This window comes from Strigops habroptila, chromosome Z (assembly GCF_004027225.2).
Source record: "Strigops habroptila isolate Jane chromosome Z, bStrHab1.2.pri, whole genome shotgun sequence".
In the NCBI taxonomy this organism is placed as follows: domain Eukaryota; kingdom Metazoa; phylum Chordata; class Aves; order Psittaciformes; family Psittacidae; genus Strigops; species Strigops habroptila.
Window position 1 is genome coordinate 75984869 of NC_044302.2, and position 24845 is coordinate 76009713.

A 24845-nucleotide genomic window follows, 5' to 3' on the forward strand; every position below is an offset into this window, starting at 1 on the left:
CATTTCTGGTTTATGTTTAATTATATCAAACATTTATTTATGTGCATACAGCACTTTTCCCAGGCTTTTGCTGATAAGATTGCTATGTATTTTAGTAGGAACAATTAGTAGGAACAGATGCACCTCCACACCTATAAGATTTTATCATATGAAGCTGCTACCATATTATGAAGACAACAGAATATTGCACTGGAAAAAAATGCAAGTAACTCACAATTTTCTGAGATTTAATTACATACTTCTAACTTGAGCCCAAGCTATTGTTACAAGCCTGCATTACCTTTTGGCATTTTCCTTGCCTTGTCTCGATCATGCTGTTTAGTCGCATACTACAAAGAGAATGCTTTTAAATAATGTATTGCTTTAATATATTAAATGGTTTGATGGTTTATTTAGAAGTGCCATATTTCCCTCTCCATTTAAGAATGAAAACAACTGCTATTTGTTTCAAATACTCCAGACACTACAGAGCAAAAAGGAGTGTACAACAAACTGAAAAAGTGTTAACTAGCCATGAAATTGCAAACTAGACATACTGAAAAAGCCGTAAGAATAGGAACAGTCAAGTTCAGTGCTATTACATTAGGACAGCAAGATACAAACTGAACTATTTCTTGTCAGTTCAGCATATACAGAAAGAATTTTATTTCCACTTCCTACTTGTAGACATACTTTTCTTCCATTTGTATAACATTCTAGAAGACATTACTCACTCTTATTGCAATGAGCACAAAAACAACTTCAATAAAATAAGTAAGAAAGTACTTACTACCCCTATCTCGATACTAAGTAAACACTGAAAAAATTGGGTAGTGGAATTACCTAAGAAACCTCTCAATCTACTCCTTTAAATGTGAAGACAATTTTTTTTTTTCTTTTTAATTAAAGAACCACTTGAATTCTTGCAAAGCATTGAAGTTTAAGCTGTCCAAACTGAAATCAATATTAAAAGAAGCTGCTTGCCTTTTTTTAAAGTGGAAAAACTACATAATTAATCAGTATCCCTCACAAAGGGAAGTTACTTTTGGAATGCTACAAACAGTGCTCCTCAACACTCATTAACTATCTGAGAAAGAGTCTGAATAAGATGACTAACTTTACCAGTAATACCAGACAGAAAAAGTAAGGCAAACAGGTACCTTATGACAGGGGCTGAGCACTAATGAAGAAGAAAATTCAGTGTTGAAATTTTATTATTTTTTTTTTTTTTTGGAAGTGACACAGAAAAACAATTCCAAATTTATACATACAATGGCAAACTCTAAACTACTGCGACTCAATACTTCCACATTATAAATAGGTGATTACGTAAAATTGTCAGCTCAGAACTCATACAGTTATGGGCTGCCTTAGAAGAGGGGAAAGAACAACACGAAAAATACTTCTCTTTTAGGTTGTGCAGAGCAGATTTTAAAGCAGAATTTGGGGTTTTCCTCATTTACTCCTGCATGATAGCATGCATTTCAGTTTACCCAGACTTCAGGTTAAATTCTGCATTTCACCAGCTAAATCATTCATGAAACCTAGTGTGAATTTTAGCCCAGGCTTATCGAGTTTCATGGTCCCACAATCTCATATTTGAAGACTCCCATGCCTGCAAAACAGTTCTTGAAATGACAGCTCCATGGATGTGTAATCCAGCAGCTTGTTCAGTATGTTCTCGAGACATTTCTCCGAGGTATTGCAATAGTAACAAAGTGCAGTATTTTTGGCTAAAAAATACTCTGTGGTTAGCTTTGTATTTTTTCACCAGACTACAGACAAGAATTCTGGTTTTGCAACTTAATTTGATATGTCTTAATGTTACCTCTGTAGCAGTGAAGGCAAAATGACAAGCTATAAATGGACTAATATTGTAATTGAGATTAATTTTTTAATTTTTTTTTTGTACAGAACCATTACGAAAAGTCTGGACTTTAAGAGCATGTACTACTTATTGTAAGGATTGTCCAGTAAAAGGTAAAACTTCCTAATTATATATAGTACTTATGCAAGCAACACTTCAAGAAGCTGGAGGTAAAAATACCTACTTAGATATCTATTTTAATTTGTATTCCAGTAACACCTGTGTAACTCAGATGCAGAAATTGCTAGGTATTGTAGTCAAACTCAACACCTCGGCACAGTGCCTATCTTGTACCTGAAAAACAAAGGATATTTCATATGCTACGTACTTTAAAAATACCTGACCGTTAAGCTCTTTAGGTAAAATGAAAATAACTAAGTTATTCACTGGAAGACATAAGGAATAGACCAGGAAAGCTGAACCAAAATGCTGATGAATAGTAGGGTCTTAAAAGACAAGGAGATGAAAGCCAGATACAGTAAAAGCAGCCCAATGATGAAAGAGAGGAGCCTAAAACCAGAACAATAACCTAGGACAACTGACTCCAAGACTAACAAGTTTAACATCGAGGATAGATAAGAAACAATTCAATAATCAGTGAGAAATAATGGACAAAAACCATTAAGTAGTGACTCAAACGTAATGTAGGCTTTTTCTTTTTCAAGCTAGAGAGTTCAAGAAAAGGCTCACAGTTGTTAGCTCCCTGTTCTCTGACTCTTATCTACAAAGAACAAGTAAATCAATTCCTTTGAAACATATTTAACACACAGCTTCAATCTCACAGCTTTTACCTGTCATAAATACCTTAAGTACTTTAATGACTGTACAGGGAAGCTTAAAACTCTCCACAAGCACCATCAGATATAAGGAGGGAGAAAGGAAATTAGAAAAAACAAACATACCTTGTGTTGCTCTATTGCATCTACCCACTGTTGTCTGTGGTCTGGGTCCTGAGCTCGGAGGTACCAAACACTATCATTTACGCTAATATCAAATCTGCATTCATCAAAGTCATGGGGCTGTGACAGAAAAGAATGTAAGAGTAGCTAAAATTAGCAAAACCTCACAGAATATTTTGACATTTTAACACACTAAAATGTAAAAAAACTGGTTTATAGTCTTGCATTCATCCTTGATTCTAAATTCCATTTTACGTAGCTGTCTCAAAATAATGAACATAATTTTGAACATTTATAATAAAAAATGCTAGTCTTCTGAAATAGAAAAGACTGTTTAATAAATTCTTATTAAATAAAATTGTCACAAAGAAGTTCCACACAAACACTGATAAAAACTGCATACCTTGAAACAAATCCTTTAGCAAAATAACTACTGGACACAGCCAGCAAAATACAACTTCTATATACATTTTTTTATTTCAAAGCAGGAGAAATACTAAGGTTATTGTTATCACTATTGATTTTTAGATGGAATACATACATCATAGCAAACAGCACCAAGATAGAACCATAAAAGTAGACTACAGCAAAATGACAACTAAGAGCAAGAACTAAAGGAAGTCATGGCATCTTCTGCCTCAACTATTTTCACCATCTAAGACAATTAGGAGCAGCACTCAACCCTCTCTAATGTCACCACTCAAATGCATGTAACTTTCAGTTCACATGCCTTAAATACTAAAATGCTTTTATTAGCATTACAAGGAAGCTGGAAGGAAAGTACAGGGAAACGAAATAACGATCTAATCTGCCCTGTGCCCTGACACTGTCCGTTCAAAGCTACTCTTTAGAAAACATCCAATTGAGCACAACATTCCCCACCCCACCCCTGCCCTTGAAAACTATTCTTAAGGAAACATAACACGTATATAGCTGAAAACCTTTTTGAATTTTAATACAAAGAAAAAAGTTACACATGCAAACAACTGTAGGAAGCTAACAGGCTCTAAGGTTAAGGCAAATAACACAATCTGAAGGACCACAAACATGGATTCCAGATGCTAAAGATGAGTCTGCACATGTTAGTAATATCCTTTACAATATAAGAACCACTCTGCAAATACATTCATCTTTGCAGACAACTAAAGCACTGTGGATCACTCATTAAATACTCCACAAAAGAAAACCTAGAAGCAAGTCTCATTTGTTGTCATGCACAGCCCAGCGCCAGTGAGAATTATTTTCAAAGGATCTGGAAGTTATGCTACTTACACATAACACACAATCTTTCTTGTTTAAATATACAAAGGAGGAAGAAAAGCACAACAGAAGCCAAACTACCAAATAAAAAAAACAAGCTAGGAAGAGTTTAAAAGTAGTACATGAAGTTTCACTTTTTTAAAGCTTCACATATTTCATCAGGCATCTGAACCTAAGTTCAATTTAAAGAAATCTAAACTTCCCATAGGGGGGAAAAAAAAAAAGTCCACACAAACCAGCAACTGACAAAACTGACAATCAAACAGCAGCAGCAACTGATTACTTGATACCTGACCACCTCAACTTAATTCAAATCAAACAACTTTCAAAATGGTTCTATACAGTGCTTTGCCTTCACTGAACCACAGAACACAGGGATGTAAAAGGAGGGACATGTGGTGGGTTGACCCTGGCTGGACACCACGTTCCCACCACCGCTGCTCTACCACTCCCCTCTTCAACTGGACAGGGAAGAGAAAACATGTTGAAAGGCTCATGTGTCAAAATAAGGACAGGGAAAGACCACTCACCAATTACTGTCATGGACAAACCTGACTTGACTTGGGAAAATTTATTTATTACCAATCAATTCAGAGTAGAATAATAAGACCAAAACTAAAGGTACCTTTCCCTATCCCTCCCTCTTCTCAGGCTCAACTTCACTCTTGATTTTCTCTAACTCCTCCTCCCCAGTAGCACAGGGGGCCAGGAATGGGGGTTACTCCATCTCTGTCACTCCTTCCTCCTCACGCTCCTCCCCTGCTCCAGCATGGGGTTCCTCCCATGGGAGACAGTCCTCCACGAACTTCTCCAACATGAGTCCTTCCCATGGGCTGCAGTTCCTCATGAACTGCTCCAGCGTAGGTCCCTTCCATGGGGTGCAGCCCTTCAGGAACAGACTGCTCCAGCGTGGGACCCCTGGGGTGTCACCAGTCCTGCAGCAAACCTGCTCCAGTGCGGGCTCCTCTCTCCACAGGGCCACAGGTCCTGCCAGAAGCCTGCTCCAGTGCGGGCTTCCCACAGGTCACGGCCTCCTTCAGGCATCCCCATGCTCTGGTGTGGGGTCTTCCATGGGCAGCAGGTGGAGATCTGCTCCACCATGGACCTGTGTGGGCTGCATGGGCACAGCCTGCCTCACCATGGTCTGCACTGTGGGCTGCAGGGGAATCTCTGCTCGCATACCTGGAGCACCTCCCGCCCTCCTTCTGCACTGGCCTTGGTGTCTGCAGAATTGTTGCTTTCACATATTCTCACTCCTCTCTCCAGCTGCTGGTGCACAGCAGGTTTTACCCTTTCTTAAATCGATCATCACAGAGGCACTACTATCAAAGCTGATAGCTTCTCACAGAAGTCACAGCAGTAGGCACCCCTACTGCCAAAACCTTGCCATGCTAACCCAATATACGGCATGAAGTTTTCTAGTCCAGGCCCATTTTCTTCAAACTGCATTTGCTACATTACTATCACTATATATGAGAGAAATGCTTATCTGCTTTAGGGTAGCAAACCTGCTGTATCAATGAGTCACGCTTATCTGGCCTGTTCCCAGTCACCCACATGCCAGGCCCTTCTTTAGCCATGTGGTAGGGTACCTGCATCTACAACAATGGAAGGTACTCCCAAAAAAAAAAAAAATCACCCAAAAAGCAAGTGTAAAAGAGTCAGCTATCAAAGTTTTTCCTGCCATGACAGCGTTGTTCTGCTCAGTCTCACTCTCTGAAGCCCTCTGGGAGCAGTTGCATGCTACAAGAAAGACTTGCCAAAATTCCTCTTGAAAGCCTGCAGTACTACTGATTCCACACTTCCACACATAACTTACTCCAGTGCACAACCATCCTTGCTTCCCCTCTCCCCCACCTCTAATCTGAACATCTTCTAATGTGATTTAAGACCATCACCTCACTGCCCTTTTCAAAGGCAGGTTTATGTACTCCCTTTCTCCGCATAGCAACTCTTTTTAATTCCTTGAAAATCTACACCTTATTGTTAACACAGGGGAGGAAAATGTTTTCCTTGAGGTCTAGCTAAAACCTTTAAGCACTGGGGTATTCACTACATGCATACTTCTGCATTACCTATAGTTAAGAGACCAGGCCACCTGAAAGTCAGGTCTAGGGTTATAGTCAGTTTACCGTGCAGTTCCATGTTACAAAAAAAGCCAGGTGATCAGATGGTCCAGTTAGACAAGTTGCTTAAAGGTAAGAAATATCCACTAACAAGTCTAAATACTGCTTCAAAAGGAAGTTAGGCAGGTGATACCTGAATTGCTCGACAGATGCATGCTACCTATTTAGCACTTATAGTACTTATTAAATGCCTATTTTCCTTATTTTTGACAACTGAAATTAGATCCATTCCCCTTCCCCCCAACACCCCTTTTTCCTCTGTATGGGGTTTTTTTGTTGGTTTTGTTTGTTGGGGTTTGCTGGTTTTTTTTAAAGACAGGCTCCACCATAAGAACCCTGAATTAACTGAACATGAAAGGCAAGTTCTCTAATACATATTTTACCAAGAGTAAATAAAACACCTGAATGACATGTGACCCATTCTTGCCTTAACACAGGACAAATTGAGCTGTTGTTGATTAACCCTTTTCTCAACCAGGAATGAGTTCATATTTCATCTTCACTGATAACTTGGCAAGCTTCAATATGTAACTCTTTGGTATCATCTGTTAACGTTCTCCTCCCCACTGAGCTACAGGCAAACTTCCTTGTTTCTCCTCCTGCCATAAACACTTTTATTGTTCGCGGTAGCTGCAACTAGCAAAGACCACAAAATGTTATTTCACCACTTCTCAGGTCTGTCTTTTATGCTTCAAACATCCTCCTCAGACAAGTTTGAGCTTCTCCTTACACTAGCTGGAAGTTTTTCCATTTCTCTTCCCTTCACTTTCTCCCTGCACGTCTAGACATATTTCATTTAGGTCTCCTTTTTCTGAGGTTCACCTTTTCTAGCCTAGTGTTTGCTTTTCTCCTTGCGCTCAGAAGCGATTATGAAATGGTACAGTTCTTAGCCAGCTGCCTAAGACACTGGAGGATAAACAGACATTTTAATCTATAATAAGCTAAAGACCTCTGCTGAGGCCAGGATATGTCCCACTGCCCTTTCACAAGCAAGGTAACACAAGAAAGAGGAATGTTTTAATCATGCAGGTAAGCAGGAAGCAAGTAGGAGTTCACTATCTACCTTCATGACCCTAAGCACGTTGGAGAACTTCAGCTGCTTTTTCCTTACACCCCCAACTCACAGCAGTCTCAAGCAGCTTACATACATAGATTGAGAAGGCACTGGTGAACAAACCCCAGACTGACCTGACACTGTGAATAGGAGCACCTGAAAAACCTTATAGCATTTTTTAAAGGTGAGTTGGGCAGACTTCAAAAACCTGCAGAAGAGGCAGCCTGCGTGTGCACAAAAAGCTCCTTCTAGAGCCAGCATTTTTAAAAAACCCCAAACCCAAACAGCTAAATCATAATTCCATGCAAGAATATGCTGCAAGAAATAGGCCTCCAGTATCCCCAAACACCCTTTTCTTTCTTCCAAGGCACCTGCAGAGAATCCTGCTGAAATAAAGGCAATTGCAAGTATTCAAGAGCCCCAAATCTTTCTGTGTAAAACCAACTAATACTAGCTCTTAAACTCTAAACAAGCAAGAACAGTTTACATGAAGAAACATTTACTTGGCTACAGTTACTGAGAAAGTCTGTAGCCAGTTCAGCTCTCATGAGTCATACCTGACTGCCCTGCAAAAAAACCCTTCTTGCTATACAGCCCTCAAGCCTGAGGTATTCATGAAACAAGCCTCAGAGCAGTATCTGCTTGAAAAAAACTGGTTTCAAGTGCTTGAGGCAAATCACACAGGGCACATTAAGTGGTTTTATCTACTTTATAACCTTCAAGAGTACTCTGTGGAAAAAAAAAACCAACAAAAGAAAAACCAACAAAAAAACCCAAACACCACCAAAAAAAACAAAACCAAAAAACAAACCCTTGAATGAAGAAACTTTTGGTCGCTATCTCACTTCTTTAAATGGCATTTCTTTTTTACCCTATAGACGAAAGCCAGGGTGGTTCATAGTACATCAAACTCAAGTCTGCACATTACAACCATTAAAGTGTGTTTGTGCTGCTATTCCCATTGCAGAACTAAAACTTACCTGTGGCGAATTTACTTTAAAATTTTGAAGGTTTTTTGTACTAAGAAAATGCTGAGCAGGGCACTAGCACACAAGACAAACAATAGAGGCCAACAGAAAATGAGAACTACCATTCTTTAGCTCTCAGACATGAATGTCACTAGAAAAATGTGACAGAGGCTGTTATCGAGCCTAGCTCCATGGTTCACGGTTGTTAACAAAACAATACTATTTACTGCTATGAAAATAACTGCACAGTTACGCACTGTAATAACATATATTAACTAAGACAAGCATTCCTACTTACCTAATTCAGCACTACAAAGCTACTGACCCCTGAAGCTATGACAGAGCACTTTTTTGTTGTTTTCTGTGATGCCAAAAAGGGTTTTTTTTTCATACAAGATTAAGAAAAATTTAGTACAGCTGCACATTGCTTTTGCCCATGGCTAAATGTGAAAACCTGTTCAGGTGCTGAATACAATTCTTGAATTTCTAAATTCCAGTCATATTTAAGCCAGATTCCATAAAATCTCTAATGCTAATTCTCATTCATCCTGCTAGAACACCACATTATTTGCTTTTTGTGGACCAAGTTATCAAAGCCATAGGATCATGTAAGAAATATATTCATAGAAGAGTAAATTTACAATGAAGGCAGGCATTCAGTACTATTTGCATTATTCCCTATAACAAAGCTACTGCAAAACTATGAGAAATTGTTGCTTTAGAAAAGACATTTCGTAAAGCGATGCATTTTGGTTTACTTACTTAGGTTTTACAAAATTCTCTTGAGGAAAAAAGCTCAAAGATCCGATTTCCTCTAATGATCAGTTAGTTAGCTTTCCATCATTAGCAAAAACTCTAGTAGCAGCTTTAAGCTAAAACATGAAACCCAGTGGCCCCTGTGAGGAAGATGGTTTTGCTATGAGTATGAGTTAGCCATAGGTGTTTCTCGGAAAGTACATAAGGCTTGGTGTCCAGGATGTGGGCCCCAGCCAAGGGACCTTGAGGTTGGAACAGAGACATCTGCTTATTTTTTTTTGCAACGGAATCATATATGTTATATAATTGAGAGGCTTGTGCACATGTGCTAAGTATCAAGTTCATAAGTTCACTGTGAGGAAGACTCAGGATCTGTCTCCACAACGACCACCAGAGACCCCTCAAGAAACACTTGGTGGGTGGGGTTGGAGTTCTTGGAAATGTAAATCGCTTCTTGGAGAAGGCAGAGAAAAGGCGGGCACAATCACAATGCAAGTGTATATAAACTGTAATTGTGTGACATTTAGTGGGCTCATCCCTTTGTGGATGATGCACTCAGCATGCTGCTAAGAAATGCTCTCTGCTTCACAGATTATCCGTCTGAAAATTCTAGTTTGTGAGCGTCGTTTCTCACGACTGGGGGCTCGTCCGGGATCCGAAGGGCTCGCAGTCCCAGTTGAGGGGAATCAAAGGCTCTGAAGGCATGCCCCACCGAGTTTGGTGCACAGGTATTTGACTTCCCTGGATCAGTCTCGTGCTGCCTACGACCCAGGATAAGATGGGTGAACCAGAGACGGGAAGGAAACCGGAGCCGGTATGTAAATCTGTGGTGACCATTAAAACCTGTGCACAGGACCCCGCAGGAAAAGAGCTGTCCGTAAGTACTGCCGGGTGATCAGGAAGGAGAGGAGGATGTTGATGTGTGCATGAGACGTGCCAGAGGCAAGAAGTGAGTGCGGAGTCCTTTTAACTGTGGTTCCAACACCCCGCGAGGGGCTTGGCCAGTGACTGGACGAAGTGAAAGAAAAGGGTGAAAGAAACCTCTCCGGGATGGGGACGACAAATAGCAAGTCATCCCGGGATAAGAAAGGAAAAATGCCTACCAACATACCCCCGGACAGCCCTTTGGGGGCTATGTTGCATAATTGGGAATCAAGTACTAGAACTAAAGAGCTAGATAAAACTTGAATGATACAATATCGTATGTCTGAGTGGACGAAGGAACCTATTCGGCCTGACAGCCTATACTGGCCCCGGTTCGGGTCTTATGAGGACTGGATATGTCAAGCCTTGAATATTTGGGTAAATAGTAAAGAACCCTTTAGTCAAGAAGAAAGCAGGTATCTCCAGTGTTGGGTGGGAACAGGGGGGGTTGTTTAAAGTTTATAAGCTAAGAGAAAAGGAAAAGGATGAAGATGATGAACCTAAGGGATCCCAGTGGGATCCCCCAGATAATCTACCTCCCCCGCCTCCCCCTCCACCCCCATATCCTGGTCATCAGAGGGAAGAGGCCACTGCACCACCAAGAAGCCCTCACAATACCCCTCAGACCCACCGTCGGAACCGGCGACAACCACCCTCCTTTCAGGAGGAGGTTCACCAGTTCCCTGTACGGGAAGTTCCAATGGGTGGACCTCAGGGAGGGGTAGGATTTGTAAATGTACCCGTAATCAGTAGTGAAGTTAGGCAGTTTAAGAAAGAAATGCCCAAGTTATTGGATGACCCTCTGCAATTAGCTGAACAAGTAGAACAGCTTCTAGGACCAAATATTTATACCTGGGATGAATTACAATCAATCATGACGACCCTGTTTAGCACTGAGGAGAGACAGATGATAAGGGTAGCTGGTGTTCGAGTATGGGATCAAGAGCACACTCAGGGAGTAAATGGAATGACGGGAGAACAAAAAATGCCTGCAGCCAGACCTCAATGGGACTAAAATACAAATGAGGGATGACAAAATATGATTGATAGTCAGGGATGTATAATTAAAGGTATACGGGAAGCGGTGCCCAAAGGAATAAATACAACTAAAGCCTTCAATGAGAAACAAAAGAAAGAGGAATCCCCGTCAGAATGGTTAGAACGTTTGCGAAAGAATATACAACAATACTCCGGAATCAATCCGGAGTCAGCAGCAGAACAACAGTTGCTGAAAGCAACTTTTGTGACACACTCATGAGAGGATATTAGGAGAAAATTAGAAAAGATAGAAGACTGGAATGAGAAGAGATTAAATGAATTGTTGAGAGAAGCCCAGAAGGTTTATGTATGAAGGGAAAAGGAATGGCAGAAACAGAAAGCGAAGATTATGATGTCTGCCGTTCAGGAGGCAGTCAAGCATACAAAAACACCAGGACAAACGCAGGGAGTGGAACCTAGGAATTGGAAGGTCAGAAAGGAATTCACCAACCGAATCCCTGATGGGTAAGGAATGTGCCTAAAGGATCAGGACAGCGATGCTATTATTGCGGGAAAGAAGGACATTTCAAAAGAGAATGTCTAAAGAGGCAGCAAGATCAAAAAATTTTCAAGGTGCAATAGGAATTAGAATAGGGGGGTCAGGGGCTCCACCTCCTGGGGTCATAGGCTGAGAAGGAGCCAGATCTCAGTAGAGACTTTGACCTTTTTGTAAATGTCTCAGGTGGATTGGCTAAGGGAGTAGTTGCACAGGAATATGGAGGAAATAGGAGACCGGTAGCCTTTCTTTCAAAACTAATGGATGCTGTTATTAGGTGTTGGCCAACATGTATCCAGGCAGTAGCAGCTACCACCTTATTAGTAGAAGAGGCAAGAAAATTAACATTTGGAGCAAAGTTATGGGTACACACACCCCACACTGTGAGAACTATTTTAACTCAGAGATCAGGGAGATGGATGAATATGAAGCAATCCTGATGGAAAAGGATGATTTAGGGCAAGGTGTCCCTGCCCATGGCAGGGGGGTTGGAACTAGATGATCTTAAGGTCCTTTCCAACCCTTACTATTCTATGATTCTATGATTCTATGAAAAGGATGATTTAGCCTTAACCGTAACTACCTGTGTAGATCCTTCCCGATTTTTATATTGCAATTCTGAGGCAGCTGAGGACCCCCCGAGCATAACGGTATGGATCTGGTAGGTTACCAAACCAAGATCAGAGAAGATTTAAGAGATACTCCCATACCGGAAGGCCTCCACCTATTGACAGATGGCTCATCTAGAGTAGTGGAAGGAAAGAGAAAGAGTGGTTATGCAGTGGTTAATGGAATAAATTTACAGGTGTTAGAATCTGGAGCCCCTCCTGGGGACTGGTCAGCACAAGTGTGTGAATTACATGTGGTCATGGCAACTCTAAAAATTACACGGAAAAGAACTGGAACAATACATACGGATTCTAAATATGTCTGGGGAGTGGCACATATTTTTGGGAAAATTTGGCAGGAAAGATGAATGGTGACTTCCCAAGGGAAGACAATAGCACATGAAACCTTGTTAAATGCCTTTTTGGAATCACTACCAGAACCAGAGGAAATAGCTATTGTCCACGTAAGAAGTCATCAGAGAGGAAGAGACATGGTCGTACAGGGAAATGAGGCTGCTGATAATGCCGCTCAAACTGCTGCCTTACAATATGAAGAAGGAAATATCAAAGTTCATTTATTAGTTCCAATAACACAATATAAAATCCCTGTTTCGAAATTTACTGCAGTGGAACAAGAGGAACTACAAAAAGTAGGAGGTAAGGAGCAATTAGGAGGTAAATGGGTGCTTCCTGATAGGCACCAAATGCTGCCCAGGGTGCTTACAAGATAAATTCTCCAGAAATTACATGAGAGTACACACTGGGGAACTCAAGCATTGGTAGATACCTTTTTAAGAAATTATAGTTGCATGAGTATATATACCATAGCAAAACAAATTACAAGCCAGTGTATGGTATGCCTGAAGACTAATAATAAAATAAACAGACAAACCCCTAGAGGGGGAAGGGATTTAGCATGGTTACTTTTCCAAAGGATTCAGGGTGATTATACCTAATTCCCTACAAATCAAAGGTGGAAACACCTACTGGTAATAGTGGACCACTTGACTCATTCGGTGGAAGCTTTCCCAGTCCCTCAAGCTACTGCAGGAAACGTCATTAAAGTCCTCTTGGAACAGATTATTCCAAGATTTGGGGTACCCTTATCTATTGATTCAGACAGAGAGACACACTTTACATTTAAGATTCTATAAGTCTTGTGTGAAAGTTTACAGATAGACTGGCAACTCCATGCACCATGGCACCTGCAGAGTTCTGGACAGGTGGAACGGATGAATCAGACTTTGAAGAATAATATTATCAAGCTCAAGTATGAGACCGGGTTACCTTGGACAAAATGTTTACCTTCAGCGCGGTTCCGAATTAGAACAGGACCCAAAAAAGACGTAGAGGTTTCCCCATTTGAATTATTATTCAGAATACCTTACTCACATTATCAGAAAGAATTGGCAGCCACATAGGAAATAGGTGATAAGTATATCGGGCGATATGTTTCTGAAATCACCCAAAGGTTAGAAGAATTACGTAAAAAAGGGGATATTGCCTCAAATGGTAAAACTAGAAATGAAGGTACATAATGTTAAAGTAGGAGACTGGGTCCTCGTAAACACTTGGAAAGACAAACCACTAATGTCTAAATGGGAAGGACCATATCAGGTCCTACTGACCACAGAATTGGCAGTTCAAACTCAGTATGGGTGGGCACATCACACCCGGGTTAAATTAGTCCCTCCCCCTGAGAAACCCGAGGGGTGGAATATTCAAGGGACATATCCAAGATTTAAATTAATCCGACAACAGACTTAATATTTTACAGGATCATATAGTCTATGGGAGGAGCACCAACTGAAAGCCTTGAAGACCCAAATCTACCAGCAGCTGCTGCGGCAAGATACCGGTCATGTCTCTACTGCAACTGTGGGTTATATGTAATCGCCAAATGCAATAACTGTAACAAGTATATTTTAGGACCAAGAGGGCAACAGGAAATTTATTTACAATCTACTCTAGACTTGTGGTGTATGAGATGTGGATACAATACTCTGTTGTCCAAGAGTCAGTGGCGTAGATATTATTGCTGCCGAACTCATAGGGAAGTATATATAGATAAGGGGAAGCCCCGGCCCCACCAGATTCTGCGGCATCTACTTCGTCGGATCTAAGTTCTTAAGTCCAAAAATTACTGCTAAAAACCTGTTAATTTAACTAGCCTCGAGGGTTCATCTCTACTACCGAGAAGATCTAAAGGACCCAGCTGTTGGCTGCAACCCAATAGCCACAAAGAGGTGGAGAAATGAACATCCAATGGTTAGTGTTTGCAGTCTTGTGCGGATCTGTCATTGGTGCTCTACGTGCCAGAGGCAATTGCACAACTTATATACAGACTACCCGAATGGGACGACAGGTGACTAAAACCCTGATATATCATACACATTATAAATGTCCAGGTAATGTCACAGGAATTTGTGTACAAGGACAAACTACCTATATTATTTGCCATACGGGTAACAAAACTGTGTGCTTTGAGTACATACAGCAAAAGCTTCCTTCTTCTTAAGAACAATCCTTGTCCCTTCTTGTTCTTTCACACATAACACATTAATCACAAGCTACATCTATAATGACTCTCTAGATTACCATGGTGGTTTGACCCTAACTGGCTGCCAGATCCGCACCCAGCTGCTCTCTCACTCCTTGATCTCAGCTGTACAGGAGGAGAACATAAGATGAAAAGTTCATGGGTAAAGATAAAGACAGGGAAATCACTTATGTACAGCCATCATGGGCAAAACAGACTCAACTTGGTGAAAATGGATTTAATTCATTGCTAATTAAAGTTGAATGCTGAGAAACAAAGACAAAACTGAAAACATACACAGGGAGATGGGGAATGAGGGCTGCAGCCAGTTTGCAATGCTTTAACTCTGCTGCTTTTTCCTCACATTCCTCCCCTGCTCCAGCATGGAACTTCTCTATGACTGCAGTCCTTCAGGATAAACCTGCTATAGCATGGCCTCTCCTCAGCCTGCAGCCTTCTTCAGGACTGATAGGGTCCTCCAGAGGCCACAGCATGGACATCTGGTCTGGTCCTCTCCACAGGCTGCATGGAAATGTCTGCTGCACAGTGCTGTATTCACAGGCTGTGGGGGCTATCTCTGCTCACTGCCTGAGGCACCTCCTTCCCTCTCCTCCTGCTCTCAACCTCGGTGCTCACAGGACTGTTTCTCTCACTCTCCCCCCCACTCTTCTCTTTCTCACACACTGCTGAGCAGCATTTTTGCCCTTTAACTATGTTTACCTGGCAGTGCCACCACCTGTAGTGCCTTGCACCGGGTCTGCTGGAGCCAACTGGAACCAACCCATCCAGGGCAGAACGACCTGGCCTCCTGTCACACCCCACCCTTGCCATGTACACCCAGTGCAACCATAGAAGTCCATCAAGAGCCTTTTGTCTATAAGAGTTATTTTTTAATACACTTGGCTTTAGAAGTATAAACATTAAAGTTACTAAACAAAGACACTGCTTTAATTTTGCAAGTTCGGGGTTTTGTTTTTTGTTTTGTTTTTGTTTTGTTTTTTGGTTTTTTTTGTTTGTTTGTTTTGTTGGGTTTTTTGGGGTTTTTTGTTTGTTTGTTTTTTGTTGGTTTGGTTTTTTTTTTTAACATCATTAACTATCCCAGATCTAACTCTCAGGGTGGAGCAACTTAGAGAAAGCATTGTACTTCATGTTTATAACACATTTTATTCAAGAATGTTCTGAAAACCCAAGAGACATTGCAAGTTCTAATTCACTTTATTTTTTGATACACCACTTACCCCCTAGTTCCCAAAAAAATTCAAGTAGATCCACAAACCTGGGAAATTAGGGTCTGCCAACACCCTGGGTTCCCTTTCTGATTTCCAAAATCTAGGCAAAACCTAATAGAAGCATTGGACTAGGATGTCTTATCTTTCCTTGCTGCTATTCTTAAGCAGTAAGAACCCAGGATATAGGAAAACCTTATTTCAAATAAGCATGTAAAAAAGAAAGCTTTAGGCCTACTGAAATAGTGATGATCCTTTTACGTGGCAAAACATGGGACATCTAATCTTTCGCTCATTACTACATACAGAAAGCTTTCTCATAATGGCACATTTACACATGTAGAAAAATCTCAAGAAAACAAGTTTTAAAATATCAAAGACTATTAAATTCTTCTACATTCTCTGCTACTACTAAAATATTTTACTTCAGGTCTTTGGATATTTCCTTTTCAAAATGCCTTTCAACACTGCTTTTTCTTTTAAATAATAATCTTAACTTTCCCAAACCTACCCACAGTAGAGGCCACTGCACCCATGAAAGCAGAAGCATGCTAAGTAAAATTTAATACTAGCTTGTTAGCATGCTATGCAAACTTTAAAATTAGCTTGGTTTAATCCATTGCAAAGAAACTCTCTCATTGGAAAATCACCTTTTAATGCATATATTGTATGTGTTACTTGAGCAGTGAAATCACATTTAAAATTTGAAGCCTACAGTTCTGAAGAGCAAACCTAGTCCATTGGATTTTCTGCACACCCTGCAGAGAGGTTCAGATGCAGGAGTGACTATAAATTTTCAGATTTTTCCAGGGAATCAACTATCCAGGAGAGTCTTATAGTACTCAATTTGTTTGTTAATATTTTTTCCAGTTATTTCCCTGCTAATAATGTGGAATTACTATGTAGTATTGAGTCATGCTGTATCAGTTTACAGGTATACACATTTCTTAACACATGCTATTCTCAACTGCCTACTGAAAACAAATGAATTGTAATAGCAAGATCTAGAGTATAACAAATGTGCACTTGAAGTATCAGCTAAACCTTGGTCAAGGAATTGGAATAAATGAGGGCAAGACTTAAAAAGTTGGGGAACAGCACGTGCCCCAAGTATACGCAAGTGACTGTGGATAATACCCTATGTAAGTGCATTACTGATGGGGTATTAACAGATTTTGATATGCACCGTGAGAAATCAGGATACAACTAAAGGGCCTGTCATGTTGAACACATTCTGAAGAATCCTAAAATTTATTTAAATCATACCTTCACTTTAGAGCTAACTATTAGTTAATAACTCCGGGACATGAGATATTGGAAATGGAAGCGTACATGTTGTTGCTTTGATGGGAACCAAACCAGAGAACGAGTCCCCTGAAGAAAAATGCATATGAAGCTTCTCAGGGCTCCACTAGGAGCAAAATATTTGTATTATCCACCAACATCATCCATCACTATGGGAACAAAAACAAAAAAACCAACCAAACAAAAAATATACCACCCGGAAAAACATCACCTGAGAATTGATTTGAAATCACCTGGTTGAACTCATTAGGCATCCATCATACATAGCAAGCAGCTAAAAGTTATTAGGCAGGAAGCAAGGCAACTTTGTATTAACTTTAGAGAATGCAGAAACCCTGTGTGTCGCTCTTTTAAAATTTTTATAGGACAGTCAAACATAGGACCAGGAATCACATACACACTGCTGCACCCCTAAAAATCACCATTTATGTATTGATTAGCTTTGTTATCTCTCATACCATGTACTGCTGTATGCCATGGAAGACTCAAAAGTTGTACATGCACCAGCAGCAACAGGACAATATGGATTTCACAAGAAAACCATGAGGCAACACACAGAGCAGATATTCTACCCCAAGAGAAATGCCATGCTTTGTAGCACAATGTTGAGCTGGTAGAGAGAATAGAGCATCCTGGTCTTAGACTCATGGTGATGGGAATGCGAAGTTCACACCCTATGAAAGCACTGGAGCTGCAGCTGAAGCAGAGGCCTGCTTTACCTGTGAAAGCAGCACACTAAGACTTAAGATTAGCTTGGAATGAATCCCAACATAAGCAACTTAATACAGTACAACTGTATAAGCATTTCTATAAATGCAGTATTAACATTACTAGCAACAGGCCTTAAACTAACTATACACAGTCACAGTCCTGATCTGTTAGGGCTCATTATCAACTTGTTACGAAAACTGGCTCTGTGAAACAGACCTTCGTACCATGCACCTCTTGTTATAACATAGGAATTGAGATAACAAAGGCTTTGAAAATATGGACACAGAGGCCAAATAGCCATAAACAACTCATTAATGGTCAATTAATCACCGGTCAGTGAAAAATGCAACCTCCAGAGCTGGGAAGGCTGGTTTTTCTCTAAGCAGAGGCAGCTACACAAAAAAGAAAACCCAAACAGCTGAGAAACTGTTTCCCAGGCAAGGTGTTGCAGCCTGGGAAACTAACACCTCCCCAGCATCGCACCACATGTAGCCCAGGGCCAGGACTCAATCATTTTGTAAAAGATGGCTATTAAAAAAAAAAAAAAAAAACCAAAAAAAAAAAACCACATAAATTGAGGGGGGAGCAGGTTGGCAGAAGATGATGCTTACTTGAATTATGTCCCTGTCCTGTCATCCACCTCCCTCCACCCCTTACTGAAGAGCTCTTCAGGCAACCTTGACCTCAGCATCTAGGACCACCAAAAACAAATATATGAGGCTCTCTATACAGTACTGGCTACATGGTACTGCATACTTACAGCTAATTCAGGATATAAATCAGATATGAGTGACTGCTTTGAACACACAACGATGATGGTTAGTGTGTAAGAATTAATGTACAGTGATAATTAACAATGTGTAAGAACTAATTACAAGCACAGGCATGTTACTAATGAATGCCAGTCTAAAAGGTTTCATCCTAAAGTTTAAAACTGACTTGATTTGTCAGTCTAAACTCTCCCATCACAGCTATCTCTAATTATATTTGTGTACATATATCTATCTACATATGCACACTTATTTAGTTGTGAAAGACCTTAAAGAGAGTGCTTAAGAAAGAGATCAGCTTAAAAAGCTTTAAGAATATATTAGACACTAGTCACAATACAATCTGAGTTAAGTGCCTGCAGACATGGGGCAGCAAATTCTGTTCCAATTGGTCCTCTTAACTGAGGAATGGTGGACTTCAATTAAGTGGAAAGACTCTCCAGACTAAGCAGTGGCCGAATTCAGCCAGAATATTTGATCCAATCCACATTGATTAGAATTCATGAAGAACATGGCAAAAGCAGCAACTGAACTATATGCCTAAAGGAGGTGGCAAAAACATGAACTGGGAGAAGCAGAAACACTCAAGTAGTCATCTGTGAAGAACTATTCTGAGTGTATGAACAGAAGTGAAAAACCAGTAAATTGGCAACTTTAGGAGACAGTAAAACAGAAGATGGCCTGGTGCAGCTGCATATTAGTAGATAAAAAGATTATTCTGACCTTTTTACTTAGCATTCTAGGAATGCGTACCAGAAAGTGAGGTCTGGTACTGTACAAATCCTCAACAGAGATGTTAAAAATGTCATTAACAGCTATCAGAAGACAGATCAGATTATCAACAGCAGGTTGCCTACCAAGACTGTTGAGCAATACTACAACCCTGGAGGGGGGTAACAGATGAATCAACTGTATCTCTGAACAATAAATCAGCCTTAAGTCAATCTTATGAAGACACACAGAAATTCAGATTGAGCAAAAATGAGGATTATAAATCCCACAAAAATTTGCTGAGGTATAAAATCATAGCTTTAACACCAAATGTAAACACAGCAATTATTTAAAGCTTGGTATAGCATTCATGAGAAATGCTTCACAGCATGAAAATGCTCCAATACAAACCATGGGCAGGAACTATGATCCTGAAGTGGATGTCAAGTCATGAACACTAATAACTTAATCAATTATCTTAAAAAAAAAAAGTCAAGTAGAGAATGATACTCTAGTTGATATTAAAAAGTTGACAGAAGTACTGTTGGATTATAGCCCTAATTTTAAGTGTGTGGTAACAAATTATTATATTCAAGTACTAAAGCTGAATTACTCAGCAGTATTAAATAATCCTAAAATATTCGTTTTACATGCATTACTGATTTCTTTTTCACATTTTAATCATTAGAAAATTCTTCATCAGAATACGAAGAACAGTCTCACCTGAGCTGATCTAGATGCATGTTCTTCCATTTCTGACTTAATTTCCTCAATACATAAGGAAGAAATCTTCCGTTTCTCTATGCTATCAATTTTGTTTTGCTTGCCAAGGATATTGGTGCTCTATAGCACTTTGATAATACAAGACAACGTTCTAACATTTTAATTTTGAACATCAACCCATCATTGCTGATTCAGATAATTCAAAGACATATATATATTGTACACAGTTTGCAAATGCTAAAAATAATCATCCAGGAGAATCCTGTGTTCCAAGCAACTTCTTCCTTGCTACACCAGCACTGGCTCAGTGTCATGATCTCCTAGGCACAAACTCCCTCTCTCTCCCTTTACTCTCCTGTTGCTCCTTGGCATTTTCCTCTCCAGAATACTATCACCTCAGGCCTTTCACATATGAGTAAGCATTCCTAACCACACTTGCCCCTGTCTAGAATCCATTCAGATTTCCCTCCCATTTAGCTGAGATTTTCCACCAGTCTGGATTTAGCTACTTAATTATTTAAGGCACACACCAAAGCCTAAAAGTACTAATTGCCATGTGTCCTAAATAACCCTCTATCTAGTTAGGGCTTGTATTCTATGCCTTAGTTTACTCAGGTCATCTTTTTAGTAGCAATTAAGGCTGAGGAAGCACTTTATCAAATTACAGAAAATTAATTATTTAATTAAGTGCTCATCACTTCATACTAAACACCAGGTTGTTTTCCAGTCTCAGACAGTTGAAAACAATATTTTTCCATGCAATTAGCAATTACTACAAATTTGCTGCTACAGTTATTTCTGCCCAGGGCACAGATTTATAGCTTAGCTTTTTTAATAAAAGCTTTCACCTACTAAAAGCTATCAGTTTCCATTCAACCTAACTAGCAACACAGTGAATCAAACCTATCAGTAGATGAAAGCTGCAATTACATCATTCTTTTATCATACCAATGTCTGTCAGCACGATCAAAGTTCAGAGCAGTAGCGGGGGGGGGGGGGGGGGGGTGGAGGAATCCAAAGTTTATCCACATTAGTCCTCCAAGTGGAGGACTATACCACTCTGACTACTTCTGAAACACTGTTACATTTCACATTGTATTAAAACTAAAAGAAACACACCAACAACCTGTTAATATCAAGGTAAATTTTTGAAAGTCTATTTTGCAATATATGATTCTTCATGCTAAAAGTGTTTTAAAGAGTACTACTAAGAATATTTGTTTAGCACTGGTATCTCCTTCAGTTGAAAATACACATCTATATTCTAAAACTTACATATTTGTAGAGTTTCAAGTCTTTGTGGAAAAAAGTTCTCACAGGAAGCTTCTCTGTTTAAATTGACAAATACATGAAGCATCCTCTGTTAACTTGTCAATCTATTTTTAAAAATGTCAATCCGTACTTCCTCTCACCACTACCCAATTATTACTGGTAGCCAGTGTCATACTATAAATAAACCAGAAATACTGCCAAAGTGAGAAAGGGCAGCTGCTCAACTAACCATATCTTTAAAAAGTAAGCTAAGTCTTTTATCATTAGTGGATGATTACTTGAAAGAACCATCTCTTTCTTCAGACTATATGTAAGGAAATGAGAACCTTAAAATTGGAAACTGCCAGTTTAGCTCTCTCACTTATAATGTTCTTATTCTTTTCATAAACTGGAACTAACACATGTTTATATCAGCCCTAATTTATAAAATGAATATTTAATAAGTTCTTCACAATAGCAATTTATTGTTATTTAGGAAAGAAAAGCTAAGACAATTCCCTAAGCCCTCTCTCAGGCAGACTTCAGTTTTCTATCTTCTTGCCTGTCCTGAGTTCCAGGAATTCATAATCGAAACTCAAGAACTCCATCCTTTCAGAAGCCCATTCTGAAGGGGAACAGCTTGCAACTCTTGCATTAATATAAAACATCATTATTGCCTTTATCAAGCAACAGTGCTTTCTAATCACTGTTTCTTAAAAAAAAAAAAAAAAAGAAAAAAAACCAACAAAAACCCACACCACCAAACAACCCAACAAAAAAAAAAAAAAAAAAAATACCACACCACCCCCCCAAAAAAACCCACCCACACCAACCCCCAACTAGTTTACTGAAAATATCTCCATTATGCAAACTGAATTTATTGCTCAACTCTGGTCCAGACATTTCCACAGAACTGTCTAAATGCCTCTTTGCAACACAATAAAACCAAAGTGTTCTTAAAAAAACAATCAAATAGCACAATAATAACCAATAACATGTCTCCATTAAGATTTTGACATGCGTATGCATGATCACAGTATAACTAAAATAAAGGAAAATCATTGCATCACCATTACTGCATCTTGTTTAAGCTACCAAGTTAGAAATCAGTAAGTTTTGCTACATCAGTAATATATAAAGGACGATGAAGATCACGCACTGGAATAATACAACATGGCAAGCATAAATCCTATCTGAAGAAACGCTGAAGGCGAAGTTGGAACATAAGCCTTTGGTACTCTTCCTTGTATAGGTAATCACCTCTAGTGCCAAAAATTATGAAGTTTACACATGGCTAATGTAAAGCATTCTTACAATTTATCAAGCATGTGACTTCTCTAAGCATTTTTCGAGATCTTCCATATGGATCCATGCAGAAAAGCTACCCTGACCAGCTAAATCCTCTCTGGAAAAACCCTAGAGCTCATGAGATGAACACATTGTAGTTAAGAATTTGTAAACAGGACTGAAAATCTATTAATACAAACTACCACCAGGATTAAATTAGTGCTGGCCTTTCCGTGAGAATGCCTGGGCATGGGGGGAGGGGAGGCACAGCAGATGCCCTCAAGATTTCCCTTCCAGCTGAAGTCACACTGTGACTGCATGAGTTGGTGCAAGTCACTCTGTACAAAAGCAACGCTATCGGAACAAACACAGCAATCAAGGCAAAGACAGTACAAGCTGAAAGCTGGTTTGCCTGGAAGTTGGACTCCCAGCTCTATGGAGCATTTCTGTTTGTTGTTTTAATGACAGACTCTAGACCTTTCAAATCCAAAGCTGAATCCCATGAATCCACCACTACAGGACTGTTACCAGCATCAACTCCTAATTACACACACAGAAGTCACCATTGAAATTTTGACTTTTGGAATGAAAGAACTAAAAAGCTTTACAGTAATGGTTATCTTTAATAAACACCACCTGGTACTGACAACCAACTACAGCAGTAATTTACGAAGTCCAGGGTAGATTAATAAGTTTGAATTTGCACATATATGAACTGTTTATAATACCCAAAATTCCTTCTCATTCCTTGACCACCTAGCAGACTGCAGAACTTTTAACTTGAGTTCAAGCCTCCACACTGCTCTTAATCAATTAAACAACTTTGAGGTGTTCTGCCTTATCTGGCTAAAAGCAACTCAGCATCATGTATGGGCTTTCATCGTCCGCCCCCATAATTAAATTTGCATGGCCAGTTCTTGACAGTTCACTACTTGACATAATCCAGTGATTATACAATATTCATACTTTAGTCCTCTATTCCAGAAAATTCAGTTCTTTACAGTCCCAGTGATTAATACAGCAATTAGTCCAACCAAACCCCACCTTTTTCATTCAATTAAAAACTACTATCACAGGAACCTACCTGTTTTGGATGGATGGCATTATAATCCTATACTTGAAATACTTGAGGAAGCTATTTTAACAAGCTAGTTTAACTAGTTTTCCTCTCATTAAATAAAGGGGAGATGAATGTCTTACAAAATATCCCTGTAGAATTATCTGTTTATCAATCTCTACCAAATTTGGTAGGGCTTATAAAACAAGAGCAGAAGCAACTGTGGTTTTCTGAATACAACATTCACATCTCAATACTATGACTTATCACCAGGCTGATCTTCATTGCTGGAAGTACGGTAAGACTCAGTGAAAGCAGCTTTCCGAATTTATACATCAACAAAACATGAACATCCTATACCACTAGTAGCATTAATTATATACAGAAAATCATCACATTCCCTGTTGAAACTAAATGTGCACACCTAACCTGAGTGACTAAAAGAAAGCTTCGTGAAAATCCAATCACCCTTTCCTACAAGGAAACATTACAGTAATCAACTCCATCTCATATCATCCATGTCCTGCTTTGTACTGAAGCAAAACTTACTGAAATACACCAGGTTATGAGAAAGGTAGTTCCTATGCCTGAGTCTGGATCAGCAAGATCAAGGAGAACTAAACTTACAGTATAGTGAAAGACTGTTAAAAAATATTCAATATTAAGATCCCAACTACATCAAACCAGTGCTACTGAACAATAAGCCAGCAAGAAATCTGACTTCCCCTCTCTACCAAAGCAAGACAAAGTTCCACTAACAGAAAACAGTCTTCACATTTATAATCTCAACTTTTTTTTTTTTTTCTAATCTATACTATTGGTGTTCTATGCATTTAAATACATGATAGTAAAGGCGTTACAAGGACATGAAAGTAAAGATTAACTACGTACCTCAGGAAGAATATATTAAAACATTTATCTTTGAGCACAATTAATTTTCTGTTGAAAATATAGATGTAACAGAAATGTTTAATTTGTTACCAAACAACTATCAAACTAGAAACATTCACACTAAAACTATGGTCTGGAAGAATAACTTCTGAAAAATAGACAGAATAACCACATGCAGTTTCAGAAGTAAATTTCTATATCCCAGACAAATGAAATAATCCAACAGCATTCCTGAACCCCCAATACTTACACAACAATTACTTTAACTGCAGCAATAAATAATTAACAGGAATTTACTAGGTTTCAGAGATGTCATCTCAAACTTCAATCAAGCAATTAAACTGGCAAATACCACTGACAAAGCATGTGTCTGAATGAAAATGGAACTAAAATATCAGA

The 24845-nt window shown here is 39.4% G+C and overlaps 1 protein-coding gene across 4 annotated transcripts in view; it reads right to left on the reverse strand.

Annotated features, from left to right (window-relative positions):
* Positions 1 to 24845, reverse strand: part of CERT1 (ceramide transporter 1) — a 77077-nt gene that overhangs the window by 46333 nt on the left and 5899 nt on the right. For all 4 annotated transcript variants that reach the window (XM_030470873.1, XM_030470872.1, XM_030470874.1 and 1 more), the window contains exon 3: positions 2749 to 2865. In XM_030470873.1, coding sequence (XP_030326733.1) covers positions 2749 to 2865 — 117 coding nt within the window. The remainder of the gene's footprint in view (positions 1 to 2748; positions 2866 to 24845) is intronic.